This window comes from Numida meleagris, chromosome 4 (assembly GCF_002078875.1).
Source record: "Numida meleagris isolate 19003 breed g44 Domestic line chromosome 4, NumMel1.0, whole genome shotgun sequence".
NCBI classification, from domain to species: Eukaryota; Metazoa; Chordata; class Aves; order Galliformes; family Numididae; genus Numida; species Numida meleagris.
In genome coordinates this window covers 76,486,913-76,504,551 of record NC_034412.1, presented here as the reverse complement: position 1 = coordinate 76,504,551, position 17,639 = coordinate 76,486,913, and the positions used below count along the sequence as shown (strand labels likewise).

General features: G+C 35.7%; 1 protein-coding gene across 5 annotated transcripts in view; it reads right to left on the bottom strand.

The window, feature by feature from the left end:
• Positions 1 to 17,639, bottom strand: part of ARAP2 (ArfGAP with RhoGAP domain, ankyrin repeat and PH domain 2) — a 132,414-nt gene that overhangs the window by 62,694 nt on the left and 52,081 nt on the right. For all 5 annotated transcript variants that reach the window (XM_021395387.1, XM_021395386.1, XM_021395385.1 and 2 more), the window contains exons 10-15: positions 10,332 to 10,447; positions 8,920 to 9,119; positions 7,996 to 8,081; positions 7,181 to 7,363; positions 4,172 to 4,346; positions 1,932 to 2,066 (exon numbers count right to left, since the gene is read on the bottom strand). In XM_021395387.1, coding sequence (XP_021251062.1) covers positions 1,932 to 2,066; positions 4,172 to 4,346; positions 7,181 to 7,363; positions 7,996 to 8,081; positions 8,920 to 9,119; positions 10,332 to 10,447 — 895 coding nt within the window. The remainder of the gene's footprint in view (positions 1 to 1,931; positions 2,067 to 4,171; positions 4,347 to 7,180; positions 7,364 to 7,995; positions 8,082 to 8,919; positions 9,120 to 10,331; positions 10,448 to 17,639) is intronic.

Here is a 17,639-nt window from a genome sequence, read left to right as displayed (position 1 = left end):
GCAGAACATCTATCTGCAGGTCACTAGCATAATCTCCATGGCCAAAACCTGAGTTGAGGGAAATTTGGCTCCTTTCAACTCACCATATATTCCTCCAAGTACTAAGTGAACTGATAAGAAATAGACTACAAGCTCTCAAAGCAATTTCATTTTTGTCCGCTAAAAATTATGATGGAAGATTGACAAAATTCCGTTGTTTTTTAATATTAACTATTTTTAATAGTTATCTTACTAGTGATGCTGACTTATGCTTGCCTTCTGCATCTCCGCAAAAAGCACAACAGAAGACATTCTGTGAGCATTTATAGATAACTTTTCAATCTGTATCTATTTACAAACTTAAACTGCACTTCTAATGTACTACTCCATTTGAAGAGTCACCAGCAGTATTACCTTGTATCTGTACTTCATTCATCTCAGTACTGTTTTTTTGATTTGTTTGCTTCTAAATGATAAAAGCATACATATCCCAGAGCTGCTCCAAAAGTAATGCCTCCTATCTTACTAAGTTGTCCCACGATGTAAGAGGCAAATGTGGGTGATATGGCAGTAGAGGTTGAACCTTTCCACTGACATAACATTCCATTAAATTTTGTTGCCATTTGACAGATGGCAGCAGGGGGGCAGTCTGACAAAATGGTGTCTGACATGGAAGTGCATATGAAGCAAAGATGTGTCACTGAATTCTTCCATGCTGAAAAAATGATACCCATTGACATGATGAAAGATGAACTGCGGAGGCAACATTTTCCTAGCAACGATATTTTGTAGCTGAGAATTGGCTCCACCAAATAGTGTAATTGTGCTTTTTGTATCTGTTGCTATTTCCATGGAAATAAATAGGAGACATTACTTTCAGAGCCACATACATACATATACGTATGTTATATACACATGCATATATAATCATACACACACAGCAGTTAACACAAGAGGTTTGTGGTTAATTTCTTTCTTCCCTGAATCAACTCAGTCCAGTTTCAGAGCAATCCACAATAAAGTCCTGTCCAGCAGCAGCCCAGGACTCTTCCCTCATATCTTTACCAACAACTGTTTGAATGCCTCAGCTGGGAATTAGTTCTGATGACCTGTCCATACTTTTGACTATTAGGACCAACAATAACAGACAGATACTTTAAATACTCTTTTAAGTGGGAGATCTATATGTGACTAATCTCCACTGAGGATCTTAAAAACATAAAACCATCAGAATATGGATATCGGCATACAGAAATGCTTCATCAAGATTTTCTCAAGAAAAAGTTTAAATCAGAAACTAGCTCATATTTTAAAAACAGACATTTGTTTATTTAGATGGAAGAAAAACACAGGAATAAAAAAGAAAAATTACCTGTTGATCTGTCTCTCTTAAAATAATAGTCCTATAAGAATGATTGTTGATGATATCTACTATGACAAAGCACAGATTTGCACACCACAAAGCTTAATCTGTTATAAATTTTTTTTAGATTTGCCCTTTTCCACTCAGGATACTTCTTAAAATTTGCAAGCTTGAGCTATATTCCAGTTGTTTTCCAATTGAACTTACTGAAAAGTTGGGAATGCTTTTTAGATTATTTCAGGAATATTATAATTTCAAACGGAAGATACTTTTGTCAGCTAGCAGCATCCTCCCAGTTATAATTAAAGGGAGAAGTATTTGTAATACTTTTATTTATCAATAATTGTTGTTAACTGAAAAATTATTCACTAGTTTAATTTCCTTCTTCTGTCAACCTCTGAACAAAGATACTAAGACAAGGATTTACTTTATCTGACAGAAGTCTGCAAAATCAAAAGAGGACATGTCACATCAAAGACATTTTATCTTTTTAAAAGTAAAAGTAATGTAAGAAGTTGAAAAGAGCCAAATTAATCTATATCATGCATATTCATGTATTATTCAAATGCATAAAGTAAAAGTGAAATACCTTCTTTTAATTTCTTCTCTGTAAGAAGCTTGGTTGAATTAGAAGAAACTTTGTATAGAAATTCACACAGAAAGGTGGAATGTGAAGAATCTTCAGAGAAGCCACTTTCAAAACTGGTATCATTGTTTGGGAAATCTATTAAAAGACAAAGGAGTAAATAAAACTTAAACTTCCTCTACTATCAGTTATAACTGCTTTTCCATGTACCTGCATATCTACAGATTCACAGTTGCTCTGTAAGATCTTTACTTTAGAACAGATGCATATTACAATTTGTCTACTTTTATAATTAAAATTCTTACATATTCATCAAAAATAGGTTACTTTAGTTACCACATTGCCATTGTCTACCACTGCTTGTCTGTTTGTCAGCATAACCTAATACGGTTTCCTAGTGTACTATGCTCTTATTTTCACCCCTTATTGTAACATACTTGAACAGAAGGGAACTGTTTCTCTTGTGGGCTTATCTAGAAGCTCACCACAAACTCTGGCAGTAGACAGATGATGATTCAGAGAATCACTGCGATCCTGTCATGACATCTTTTCTCTGAAGAGAAGGAAAAAACACCAGCTCCAGCACACAGCAATACTGCCTTGGCTGAAAGACCACAAATAGAAAAGACACATCCAAAAGAAGCAAACTTCTTTCTACAGCCTTGGGGAAAAAAACAACAACAACAACAACAACAAAAAAGCAAGCACACACACACACACACAAAAAAAAAAACACTCAAAAACCCACCATACCTGCACGTGTGCATGGTGCATAGTGATTGAGCTCCATGACCAAGGATCCAATGCCTGTCATTTCTGACAAAACTTGGGCTCAGGCCAAAAAAAAAAAAAAAAAAAAAAAGCACCTCGTTTGCTCTGGGAAGCTCTAAGTTCGTCCGTCCAGCATTTCTCACTCTGGAAGTATGCTCCCCCCTACCCTCAACCTCCTCCTCTTGTATGGCTGTTATGGCTAAGGCCTTGTTCAGGTGTAATAATGCAGTTCTGCTTAATACTATGAGTCAATCATCTTAACCCATAAATAGTGAGCTGTCTTAGAGCCCCTAATAACAAGACTGCATGTGACCTCCCTAGCTCCTGTTAAATATTGTGATGCTTACGTGACTATAGTCTCAGGGTGTATTAAGTAGAATATTTACTTTACTAGAGATAACTTATAGATAGGTTCTCCTCTCGAGAGAAGGTAAACCTCCAGGGTAGAATGTGGTGGATAATCCATTCCATGATAGTTCCCTAAGCAACATAAGATCCAAAAACCTGGTCGTTAGCAGATTTGCTCAGAATCTAAGTTCAACTGTCCCAAGCCCCTCTGATATCTGAGAAGCTGGAACACAAGGGGGGCTTACTTTCTGCCAAACTTCTCTGCCTTTTCCATGCAACAACTACTAAAAAAGAATTTGAGGTCTGCCTATCAAGTGCCACTTTGCAGACTTGCACGAGACAATGGAAAGTATGTCCAAAGTGCCTTCTGGATCAGCATAGCTAATTTTTTCCGGTATAAATCTGTGTGTAAACTTTCAATCCCAGACTTCTTCAGGTACTTGAAAATCCTTTAAAAAGGGAAGTTCAAGCACATTCATACCAAAAATTGATTTTATGGGTACCAAAAACTGATTCGCTAGAACTATATTTTAAAAATATTTAAGTGCCTGAAAAATGTCATACACTGTGACCAGGCCTGTTGACATCCAGGGCCAATGTTTATCATGTGCTCCAAGCTGTAACAGTGGTTATGACCAGAAAAAGGGTAGTTTTCTAGGATAGATTCTACTACAGGCTAAAGAGAAGAGTTGTATTTTAGGAGAAGAATTTATGACAGCAGATGAGTCTGTGCACAGTAAAGGCAGATATCAGTTTAAATAACTTGTAAGAAAAAAACCCTAGAAATATTTTTGATTTTTTGATTCTATTAACCCATTCTTCTGGTAAAAAGTCTGATAATACAAACAAAGCAGATGATGTTTTTCTCCTGTATTATAAATGAGCATATTGGGGTATGAGTCATTGTAGGCTTTATCATCATCTTTTGAAGAACTAAACTTGATGTCTAAGTAAAATGGAAGTAACATCCACAATTACATATGCTGTTTGCTAAAATACAATGAATGCTATGTTGCTCTGTCCCCTATTATTGTTCAACTCAACACCAGTTTTCTTCTGAATTTTTCACTTCTCATTTGCTCAGTATAAAATTAGAAGATCAAAACAAACAGAATATATCCTACCTGAGAACTTATTATGGTAGAGGAATTCCATTTGCAGCCTTTGTCCAGCTTTCTTGGCTAGTAAGTATGGAGTACTGTAAACAGGATCACCAGTAGCACACATTACATCAGCCCCACTGAACAGAAGCATCAGAGTTTCTAGCACATCTTGTTTAACTACAGCAGCACACAGGGCCTTATCATGTGAGAGGGAAAATAAGAAGTATGTTTAGATTAGAAAGTTACAGGCAACAAGTATTTGTAATTTAGATACAAGTTCTTTCACATTTGATATAGAACTCCTTCATTTTCTAGTTCCATAAACAGAGGGAATCAGCAGGAATCATGAATAACAGTCTAAATCTACAAACAAAAATACCCAGCAACAACCAAGAAGAAAAACATCACTACTCCAAGTCCTGCAAGGTTTTGCTGCCACTTGTTTCCCTTGGGCATGTTAACATGAATTAATACAACAGTGGGGGGCAATTCATTGTTTATTTATATGAAAAATTCTTTCCCTCTCCTCATTTTTCTTCACATACCAAACCACTGAGGAAAACTACTTATTCCAGACCTCAAAAGTTCAACCAAAGAGACATCCTTGAATGCTATTAGGAGGAAATAGGCTGAAATCGTAGGTATTTTTTCAAAGTCAAGGTCACAGTCAGTAAGGCAACTATTCCTTAAGGTATCTCTATACTTGATGAACTTCCTTGAGATTTAAAGATTTCAACACATCCTAGAAAATCAAGTTCTTTTCCTATGCATGAAGACAGAAAAACCTGAAGAAATCTTATTTTTTTTTGAGATTTTTTTCCTAAACCTTAAAACCAGCAGCACCTATGCAATTAAAGCAATCTATTCAATAAAAAATTCTACAATTTAAAATGTATTTAAATTACTTTGCTATTGGATGAACTTTTCCTAAATGATTAAGACAGAAGTCACTCAACACAAAAGTGTTCTAAAATTCAATTACTCTAATAAACACATGGCATCCAGTAGGCAAAAGATGATCATAGAATCTCCAAGGAAAAGACCTACAAGATCATCCAGTCCAACCACCCACTTGTCACCAATATAACCCCACTAAACCATGTCCCTCAACACAATGTTTAAACATTTCTTGAACACCTCCAAAGATGGTGATTCAACCACCTCCCTGGGCAGCCTGTTCCAGCACATGACCACTCTTTCAGAAAAGTAGTATTTCCTAATGTCCAGCCTAAATCTCCCCTGGCACAACTTGAAGCCATTCCCCCTCGTCCTGTCACTAGTTACAAGAGAGAAGAGGCTCACCCCCAGCTCACTACAACCTCCCTTCAGGTAGTTATAGAGAGCGATAAGGTCTCCCCTGAGCCTCCTCTTCTCCAGACTGAACAATCCCAGCTCCCTCAGCCATTCCTCATAAGGCCTGTGCTCCAGACCCCTCACCAGCATCATCACCCTCCTCGGAACACGCTCCAGGGCCTCAAGGGTCTTTCTTGCAAGGAGGGGCTCAAAACTGGACACAGTACTCGAGGTGCGGCCTCACCAGAGCTGAGCACAGAGGGACAATGACTTCCCTACTCCTACTGGCAACACTATTTCTGATACAAGCCAGGATGCCATTGGCCTTCATGGTAATTTCATGTCTCTATAGAGAATTCCATCATTACATTTCCCAGTAGTTAAACGATTACACAGACACCTCCATATCAGGAATGATTTTAGAAAAAAATCAAGCTTGTAAACCACAAAAAGCTATTCTACTTGTAGTCAGCAGTTACAGTACAAAAGAATTGTACAACTGTTATTAATAAATTAATAATTATAATCCAAATGTACTATTTTTCAAAGATGAATGGTTCCCAATAAAGCCTAAAAATGTTTCCTGATTCCCATGAAATGCAGAAAATTTAAAATATATACAGAGAGACAGTTATATAATTCGAGTGGATGAGTTTTAAAGATGGCAGTATTTTAAACATCTTTGCTTTGACTTCTTATCTATAATAACTCCTCTAACATGTTTTTGATTCAATGTATTTTTTAAACATGACACCTCTCTAGTTTATAGTATCATAGAATCCTTAGAGTTGGAAGAGACCTCTGAAGGCCGTCTAGTCCGACTCCCCTGCAGTGAACAGGGACACCATGGCTAGATCAGCTTGCCCAAGGCCTTATCCAGCCTCGCTTTGAAAGTCTCCTGTGACGGGGCATCAACCACACCACTAGGTAACCTGTTCCAGTGCCTCACCACTTTCACTAGTTCAGAGCACAATAACTTTTAAATGATATCACCTCCCCCACAATCTCCGTACATTCTTTGAGACAATTTCACTAATATGTAATCGAATGAATTAGCTCTGTAAAATATATGCATTTTTAACTCCTCCATACTCAAAAACCTAAAGCAGTCATGACTGAAATCAGTAGATAGTACAAGTCAGTCAAATGGACACAAAGCTATGCAGAAGTTGATAATTAGCATTTTCCACTTTACAACTGTAGGCAATTTAACTGTGTTATTTGTACAAAAGGAAGCATTAGAACTCACATTTTTCATCATTTCATTAATTTTAGCTTATTTCATTTCTGTTAATTACAAGCCACTATAAAAGCATGCATGAGCTACTTTGACTGCTGATAACACCAAATCATCTAACATATTGGAATGATAGATGTCAGACATATATTATATTAAAAAACATATTAAGAAGGAATCAAAAGAACTGAAGTGGGAATTTTCATTCCAATTTTCACTGAAGTGCGCATTTGGAAAAAAAAATAAAGATGTGTATTTATTGATCACTCTGGCGTACTTATTACAGGCACAACATAGGTACCATAACTTTTCACAAACAAACTGGAAAAGTAAGAAGTGATGGAATGACTCCTGCAAAGGCTTCCCTAGCAGGCCTTATTCAGCTCTGTTATTCAGGATTTTAAATTTGTTTTCTCAGCAGTTTAACAAGATGACTAAAATGCCCACAGATACAATTCAGTACAAAAGTTATGGTAAGAGCTTATTCATTCTAGTGTTACCTTGTTCAATTGTTCCTTGGTTTTGTAAGGAAAAGGTGCTTTCCTGAATTTTCCCTCTTTGTATTTTTGTGTAATGAATGCAATCCTTTGTTCTGCAGGGGCATCCATGTGCAGTTCTTCATCTGGAGGAAGATTTCCTGCCCAAAAACTATTTGCTCTCTTATTTCCAATGATGATAAAGAGCTGAATGAAGTAAAAGAGAAAACAAATATCATGAATGACTCTAAGGAGTTTTTAGTTGCTATAAATGAAGGAAAAAACTTAAAGAAAAGCAAATTGCCTACCAAAGATGAAATGGAAGCCTTTCCCAGTTACTGTGTTCATCTATGACTTAGTAATAAAGCCCATAGTCATAATTTTCCAGCAATAGCTACTCCACAAAGCTAAGAAGTTACAGTACTTCAATAAATATTAGAAAAAGCCAGTAGAAGGTTAGTGAAGGCTACCACTTGTTTTAAAGAAAAAAATAAACGTGTTCAACTCGCTCTATCAGTGCCACTTCAGAACAGCCCAAACACCTAACCTGGTAGTGAGTTTCCCTTCTTCCCTCCATCAATATTGCGCATCATGACAACTCTCCAGAAGCATTTGTGCTATTTTTCTCCCCCCAGACCTAGGTGCTTGATACAGACCGTTCTTAAAACAAAATATTTCAAATGACACAAAGGTACAGTACACCCAGAAACATTAGTTTACAACAACAGAGATATATTTTAAGCAGCTACGCTTTAAAACTTCTTATAAGCAAAGCAAAAGCCTCTTATTCATGTGATACCTTTCAAGATGTAAGAAAGAGTTAGAAAAAGTCAACATACCTCAATAAGTTCATTGCTCCAAATGCTGGCATCCATTTTTAAACTCCGGACCTTTGAATCCCTTGGTCCTAAAGATCTGTGCTGTCCTATAAATCCAACAGCATTTTTACTTAACTAAAGTACTTAAACTGAGTTACTCTTCTCCTGAGCTAAAAAAAGAAATATTTAATGACAGCAGATCTATTCTAATTGTTATTTTTTAACAATTTATATTTTTAAAATATAAAAGCACAAAAAAAAAAACCCAACACAAAAAAACAACAACCAGGAAAAGGAGAGGAATGGGGTGAGAGGGAAAAAGAGGGAGGGATGTGGATTGCACGTGGCAATGAAATCCAGTCCTCTTCAGGTTATAACTTTAAAATGCAAATTTTATATGTTTGACAGTAATTAATAAACAAAGGCAGTTTCATGTAAAACATTTTGGAACAGTTTGTTTTGAAAACAAGACCTAGAGTTATAAAACATTTCTCTGCATCTAATGCTTTCGCGCATATTTAAATATAAAAGATGATAGAACCGGATTTTTTATAGTATCTGAAAAGGCTATTGTCAGTAAAATATGACCTGATGTAATAGAATTAATGCTCCAAATTTATACACTGCAAATTGTTATCTTTTGGAATGCAGCACTGCAGAAGTGAACCATTTCCCAAGAAGTGCTAGTGTGTCTTGATTCCCACTAATTGTGAAGGATTATTCATCTGTGGGAAACCAATCACCATACAGACTGTCATTTACGCATGAAAGTGTTTTAGAATAAGGATGTACTTGGTATTAAAAAAAAGTTATATTCATTTTTTGTTTGTCAAAACTTCCAAAAGAATGGCACTTCAAAAATAAAAAACCCATTTCAAGGACATAAACAGATATGCAAACATGACATTTTGTAGAACCCACACAGCTTCTCATTAATTACTCTACCTGCACACTTCTTACAAATGACAACACAGAGATTGATGGATGCCCAATCAGGATTGGGAGCTTTACAGTCAGCACAGCTCCTGTTGGATTCATTGAACCAAATCTTCTCGGCTACTTCATAATCAGACAGAGTTTCTGCTATCGATTGCTGCAGTGCTTCAATCCAGTCTTGTTTCTCTCTTTCCGATTCTGCTGTAAAGCTGAAACAATTGACTTTTCTGCATTATTGATCTTTATTTTAAAGCTCAATTAAACAGAATCTGTAGTCTCCTATTTGTTACACTCATATCTGAATCCTCTGTCAAAAAATATTCCACTACACACATATAAATGGAAATTATTTTCTATTTTCACCAATGAAAATTCCCCAATCTTTGTTTTGTTTTCAATAAAAACACAGCTAGCATGAGCTATAACATTTGCTTTCAACTTTTTTTTTTTTTTCAAGTCAATGCATACCAAACATAGCCTGACTTTTTCAAGAAAGCATAGAACAACCTGAATAAACTTAATGAGTTACTAAGGAGTAAAAGCATACTTGCTACATAACAGACAAAAATTGCTTGTCTTTTAAATAGATCCTTTTGTAAAGCAGTAATAATAATAAACGTCCACCAACATGGTGATGGCTGAGAGAAAGTCAGAGATCTACTTATCTACCAACTAGTCACAGACTCAAATTACTGATCAAGACTAACTTACCTACACTCTAGACCACTGAGAATGAAAGAACATTGTTTGCATTTTAGCCTCCTTCCTCAAGATTTACACTTTAATACACAGAGAACAAAGCAATTTCTTCTTCACCTGCATTACTGAAAATCCATTAAAAAAACCTACCACATTTAAGAAGAAAAGTTTTATTAGTATATACTTTTCTTAAAAAAAATATTATAAGTCACAGCATCAGCCAAAGGAAAGTTTTCTACTGATTTCAATGGAGGATTTTTACAAGGGACAGCTCATAATCAATTCTTTTAAAATAAAATCGTCAATATTAAATGAATGCAGGAGGATTTCACTACTGTAGTTTATCATAAAGATGAAGGAAAGTTTTCCAAGTGAGTTTTTCTTTTCTTCTGCCCTTTCATAGAATGAAAAAGATGGTGATGTAAAAATATGCATTTGTAGACATGGGATATCTAGTTAGCAAGGTAACAGATGAAGCACAAAGTTAAACAAAGGAAAGAAAATCCCTCCATTATTTGGGGGGGGGGGGGGGGGAGGGGAGAAGTGAACATTCTTAATAGAAATGTTATCTATTCACTAAACTAGGTTACGTTACTACCATAGGAAGCAATATTTTTTCAGCATATTAGTTATTTGTATATTTTGTACTTTAATAATATTAATGATATTAGTTACATAACTTAATATAAAAACAATACTATTTTTAATATTGCAGTTCTCACCTGAAGCTTTTGTAAGGAGTAATTATTTCAAAAGATTGTTTTGCAGCCCGATCCACTTGTTTTACATTTGCCACATTCATAGGGATTAAGGTGATACCAAATCCTGTCTTAAAGTCCTAGGGAAAAGGCAATAAAAATTTGAGGGGTTATTATTCAATAAGCAAACATGTACAGAACAATTAAATCAGCATGGTCCAAAAATCCAAGAATTTTGATACAAATTTTGGCCACAGCATGTAAGCCTCCTCCTAATTCATTAAGGGGTAAATCTGTACAAAATTATGTTCAAACGTTATCCTCCTAGTTGCTAAAATGATCTTGTTAGATTGTTAGAAACACACACTGTAACTATTAATGAAGAAAAAAATGTTAAATGACCACATTAAAATGTTGATCCAAAATGGAATAATCTAGCTTAAATCATGCTTTAGTGGCCAAATAATATTTATATATCTAAGTCTTCTTCACTGACAACAGTTTTGTCCGCTTTTAAACAGACTGATTTTAACAAAAATAATTACAACTTTCTCTTAAACCTTTGTTGCTCATGCTTCTGATTTATTATATGAACTAAGCATCACAAGCATGCCATTGAAAAAAGTTCTATATGACCACTAATGGTCATGGATTTACTGGTGGTCTAACTCTTAGAAATGCTAAGCATTTTTACCATAAACCAATCATTTTTTCCACCATGAAACAATGTACTTAAAATAAAAATCAATATTGTATTAACATAGTCAGGAAATGTTGTACGCGACCTTGTGTGCTTCTCAGATGGATGCATTTTTGAATCATACTGACATATTTCTGATCTATTTTGGAAATCATTGGTGTTTCCTTCTGAAACTAATTTACATGTTCACCTAATGGTAGTCATCTCACATTTAATTCACAAGAGGCAATGGGCAAACACAAGAATTTCCTTCTGACCAGCAGGCAGCACTTCTGTACTGTGTGAGTGGATAAGCACTGGCATAGGCCATCCAGAGAGATTGAAAGATCTCCCACTTGGAGATCTTGAGGAGAAACCAGGACTTGGACCTGGGCAACCTCAAAGGACTCAAGTGGATCTCCAGATATCCCCTTCCAACCTCAATCATTCTGTGATTTCCGGAAATATTAGTGTAATTCTTGGATATATTAACTGCATCAGAAACAAAACGAGAAACTACCTCACTCAGGCCCTTACCATCTGCTACATGCTCACCTTGTTACTTCTCACATAACATGTAGCGGAGCGTGGTCTGAAAAAAAATGCCAGAGTACTGGTGGGGAATAGCTTCAGCAGAGATACCTGCCTGTGAAGAAGCTGTTTTTCTAGTAAAAATTTACTCAGACTGGCATCACCAGCAATTTTCTCCTCATGAGATTTTCAAAATTTATAACAGCATTAAAGCTCACATGGAGAGGACACTTCACAAAACTCTTTTCACTTCATTCAACTATTTCAAGTATGAGCAAACAAAAAAATATCATTTTCAGTCACGACTGGTAAAGCTAAGTCTAACAGAAGATACAAATATGAGTTTATGCATTTCATCATACAAATTTTTAAAACTAGTAAGTTTTCAATAAGTACTCCAGATTAGCCACTCTTCACAATCATTTCTTAGATATTTCTACCTTTCCTTTACCCTCATATCCTTTAACAAACACATTTTTATTCTTCTCACTGATCTTCCATCCCTTTCTCCCACAGTTTTCCTTTAAAACAATGGTTTTGATGCTGACATATCTGCTTTAGAAGAGAGCAGAGAGCTTTGTGAATCCTACACAGTCTCTAATTCATCCTCAAAGACTGATTCTATGGGAAAGGACTGGGCAGAATAATCTGTTTTTGAGCATGAACTTGACAGCATGCTCTGCAGCAATGAAGCATTCAGACATGACCAGTGAGAAAAACAAAAGTATGAAATAAGGTTAAAAACAAAAGGATGGAGGACAGAAAAATATAGCAGCTCCTAAAATGAAAAACAGAATGAAAAAAATAACCTTTAACTTCCTAGAATTAAGTGGCTTGTGCTCCTGAGATGTAAATTGGATGCAGGTTTCAATTATGACTATAATTGGCCTTAAAAAGTCCAGATTTATAAAGGGCAAGTAACAAGACTAGTCTTGTGCATTAATAACAGCACAACACATTCTTTATTAAGTAAGTGCTGAATGACTGCCAGAAAACATGATTTATAGGAGTTTAATATACTCTTATGTCCAGATTAGTTCACTGAAGGCAGAAAAGAATAATGAAGAAAAGATGACTGAAATAAGAACTAACATATTGAGCCAGATCAAAAGTTCACCCAGAACAGAGCATCCCTTTAAGCATTTGCTACTGGCAACTGTCAGAAAGAGAACGTAAATAAGAGAAGGTACATCCTCATCTTCCCAAATAAGCTTCCAGCAATCTAGGGACTTCCAGCTCAGAAAGCCTATGAACGAATAGCTACAGTCAAGCCATCGCACTTAATAGCCATTGACAGCCACATCCTCAAGGAATTTAAACAAATGCATGCTTTAAAGCCTCCACAGCATACTTCATAAATTTCCTAAATGCCAATCATGCAAGAAAAGTATTTCCTTTTGAGAATTTCATTACACTATTGGATAAAGTAAGTAAACTTTACTTATCCACCTACTCCTTACTATTCCATCTTGAAAATCTCTATCCTGTATTTCCTTCAATCCATTCTATTTTAAGTTCCTTTCAAGCTCCTACACAAAGCTGCAAGGATGGGGATGTCAGAGGAGCAGGAGCATCCCATTCTGCTCACCACCCCAGCTGCCACTGCCATACCAGTCCTCCTGGCAGTTGGGCAGCCCAATTCTCACCTTCACTCATCCAGCTGCACCCAGCACCCTTCGAGCAAAGAGGAAGTACCCTGCAGACATTGGATCACACACACATTCACTGTAATTACAGCCACTATCCAGACAGCAAAGTCTGTTGTACTTGAACCCAAGAACGCAGAACTTAACAAGCACTCAGAAATGAAATATGTTGAGCTCAAAATCGCTTAGGAGGCACACCAACCCTCCCAAATTTGTACAAAAACCCAGCCAGTCAACAATCCCACTGAAAATAACTATTTTCATGATTTAAATTCAGCTACCGTGTAAGAACTGAATTGCAGCATGAGGAATGTTGGAAAGGTTAAGAAATTAGAAGTGAGGAATGTGATTTTCAGAACTAAAGGTGGTGGAAAATTAACCAGTTTCATCGGTACATTAAAGTGAAGTTATTTCTGTAGTGGTCCAAACAAACTCTTTTTGGTAGCTGTCCACTTGGCTTAAACCAGGCTTCATGAGTGACAGGTACACTGGAATCTAATTTTCACGGTTCAGAATTATATGCTTTCAAGAGCACAGTCTTGTTCTCTTCTTCAGACACAGAAGTGGGAATTGGTATAGGGAAGAAAGAACTGCTCCACTTCGAAAGATAAATTCATTCATTTTGAGTGCACAGGAGGACAATAGGGCCATTCAAGCACTATACAAAATGTACTGGCAGCAAGACCAAGCAGCATCTTTTTGGAATAAGAATTGTTTTACTCCTACACATTGAAAGCTCATTGTTCCAGAAAGATTCAACTCTGTAAGACTTTTTGACAAAGAAAAGTTTGTGATTCAAAAAATACAGAGAAAACTTCTTTAAATATACATAGAATAGATACAGACATTTAAGATATATCTCGATATGTTTGAACAGAGATTGGAAAAACACCAAGAGTTTCTATAAAAAATTCTTTATAGATATAATCATAGATCAAAGGAACTCACTAAACAGCACAATAAACTACAGGCGAAAATTATTAACAGGGAAACTATCTAAGCATGAGGTGAGTACTGGCTTTCTGATAACCTGTTGCTCCTTCCTGAAGGAGGAATGATTATAGTCCTGTCGTCATTATCATCCCTGGCTGAGGCACACAAGATCTATGAAAACCTAGCTGTACCTAAACTACAAAATTATATAACCTAATTTTTTAGAATATGTTTGAAGTGCATATATAAACTGCATAGCAGTGAGCTAAACAGCTTTCTGCTATCTCTTTTCATAGGCAAAATCTATTCTTTTTACAGGAAATTTTATTAGGAGGCTTTAATAACATTTCTTTGATCCCATTCTGGATGAGATTCAAGGAGTTTCAAAATTAATCTCCTATTTTTCTACTATATCACCACTTCCACTTTATAGGCACAGAAATATATACTGAGGATAATGAAGGCTTAGCCACATTTATGAATAAAATCAGACAACTACATCTAAAACAAGGTTAATTTTCAGAGTTGCTGACCACTTACAACTTCTGCCATGTTTCCTTAAAAAGACAGGCCCAGGCATTTTTATGAAATTTTTACACAAATTTGGAATTGTGGGTTAATCCTCTGGCTCTCAAATAACAGGTCTTTTCTACAAAATCACTCCTCTTCTTCCCAAAAAGTATATTTGATCATTTTTCTTCCCTTCCAGTCACGTTTGCAGAAGTAAAACTTGGTCTGCCATGCTTGTTAGCTAAAATGATCAAATTTAAATACGTCTGAACACAGAAGATCTAGAGCTGCTGTTTGTGTTCCTCGCCTTTTACTTTTTAGCAATTATATTCCTGTCTTTGAGTGCTCAGACTTGTACAAATCCAGTATTTCCACAGTGTACAATAATATAAACATTTTCTATGGTAAAACATCACAAAACAAAACAAGCGAACAAAAAAAGAAAACTACAAATAAACAATCAGCATAATAACAAGTTTACCCTTTCTTGTCACAGAAAAGTTATTAGAAATAAATCCAAGTTTTATTTTAAAGTTTAACTATATTATTTTCACACTAGGAATATCAGAATATATTTTCATCTCAGGTTTTTGCTAAAAGATTAAAGGGATAACAGCAACAGTACAGAAGGAGGAAAATTGCTGCCATGATTTAATGAGAATATATACGTGTGTGTGTATGTAATACATTCTGAAGGACAGAACTCTTTAGTACAGAAATAGTAGTGGTGTACGCTGAGAATACCCCACTTTTAGAAACTGCTGCATCAGTTGAGTGTCCTCAGTGCACAGTGATTTTCTTTCAGTGAGATCGTGGTCCCTGTTTTTTGTTGTTGTCTTTAGTTGTTAGATCTTGGGGTTGCACATTACCCTGTGGGAGAAGACAGGGTGTGCACACACATGTATGTCTAAGACACCAATAATGGTAGGAAATGCAATAAAATGCTACATGAAAAATATATTTTGTATTTACATGTATGTATATGTATGCATTTAGTTACGCACACTTTTTTAAACAATCTTTCCTACCATCCCACTACCAATTTTAAAAAGGTCTGCTCATATCTGTGACCCTACCTTTATGCTACTTCTCATACGTAGAAGATTTTGACATTTAATCACTGTGCCTTTGATAGGAGTTTCAAAACATGACCCTGTACTTTTCCTTGAATCTACTCTTGATATTTGCAATAGGTCTTCAGGTTTGCTTTGAGGAAGCTACCACAAAGTTTGTGACAATTAAACTAAGATTTATTTAGGAAAGACCTGAGAAGTCCTCTAATAATTTAACAAGATTTAGACTTTTCCTTCATTCTAGACCCATGGCACTTGATTCCCTTCAAACAGTCAAATTATTCCACAGAGATTAAAAGCCAGCAACTAGAATCCTTCAGATAAAGCAATCAGCTTTCTTCCCTCTCTCCCTTAATTGGAGGCACAGAGTTCAGCCTTTCTAGCTTGTAAGGAAGGCTAATTTCTCCATCAGGTGGGAAAAAATTGTTTCCATTTTAATAAGAAAATTAAGACATAAATAATTATCAGAATCTGCGAATCAGTGACTAGTAGTGCAGAAATTGCTTTGATGATATTAATGCTTCTCCACAGGTTTATATTGATCTCCTCTACTTTTAAACCACACTTAGTCATCCCACTTACCTATCATCTGGCTTTTCAAATCTTTAGAGATTTATGTCCCTTAACACAGGATAAAATCTTTAAACATAAATCTTAGGTGATAAACATCATGGGATGGAATCAAAACTGCCATGAGTAAATACAGATGTACTCTCTTTTATGATCTTCTAAATGAGGACTCAAAATAAAACTTCAATGAAGCATACAGTATATAATTACACAAACAAGAAAATGATGTTAAAAGATCTTGAAGTTTGCCAACTTGAGTCCTGATGAACAAAAAGATGTTAAAATTCAAGTTGTCTGTGCATGTTAATTCAGTAGCTTTGTGCACATCTATTATGATATCAATTTTGTGTTCTTAACTAAGCAAAATTCCTGTCCCATACTAGAACAATTTGAAAATGATTCAGGCTCTGATTGCAAAAATATTTTGTAACAATGACATGACATCCATAATTTTGAAGGGTAAAAAACAAGAAGAAAGCAAAAGGCAAGAGCAAGAAAGGACGCTTCAGGTTAGCTCTAGTTGGTGCCATGCACTTTAGGTTTGTTTGCAGTGGAGTGTACTGGATGTGCTACTGGAGTACAGTCCACATTTTCATTACATTGGAAAGAAGTCTAGTACATATATTTTCAGATGGCTCTATGATGCAATCTAATACATAAGAAGTAGGAACAATTCAGAGAGATTACTTTCACAAACTTCTTCCTGAATATCATGCTGAGGTAGGTACATTCCTAGATGTAACTTTTCATTCAAGTTATACATATTTATCCACTTACTACAAAAGTAATTCAGAATTCTCACTTTGGCAGCTAAATGTCTGAGTTTTACAGTATTAATACGATATTAAATCACTTGATTATGCATTATCAGCCTGTGCCTTGATTGATGTATGGGATGGATCTAGGACACGTGAAGATGAAAGCCCCCTTCCCATACAGATTACAAAAGAAAAAAAAAAAGACAGTCACATAATTAATGTGAGTGAATACTGTCCTGGAGAGTTAGCTCTTATCCTTGCCTTTGCCTATTCCTACTCATTGTAAATCAAAAGTCTTAGCATTCAGTCATTTCACCATACATTTTTCATTTCTTAGTACCTGACTTTATCCTCTAGGGTTTGATTTGCAGAACTGCCAAGCAACTGGAGCTTCAGCTGAGACCTATGAATACAATACATGAAACTATTCTGCTCCAGGAAAAAAAGGGAATGCAAAATATATGGGTACTTGAATCATTTACTCTGCTTCTCAGAACTGTGTTCATACGGAAGACAATCATGTTCCACTACCTACAAGGAACTGATGAAAAATACGTTATCATTGTTCTTCAAATAGCCAAGAAAACCAATTACTGATTACATCACCTTTACTGATGAAGGATTCTTTGAGA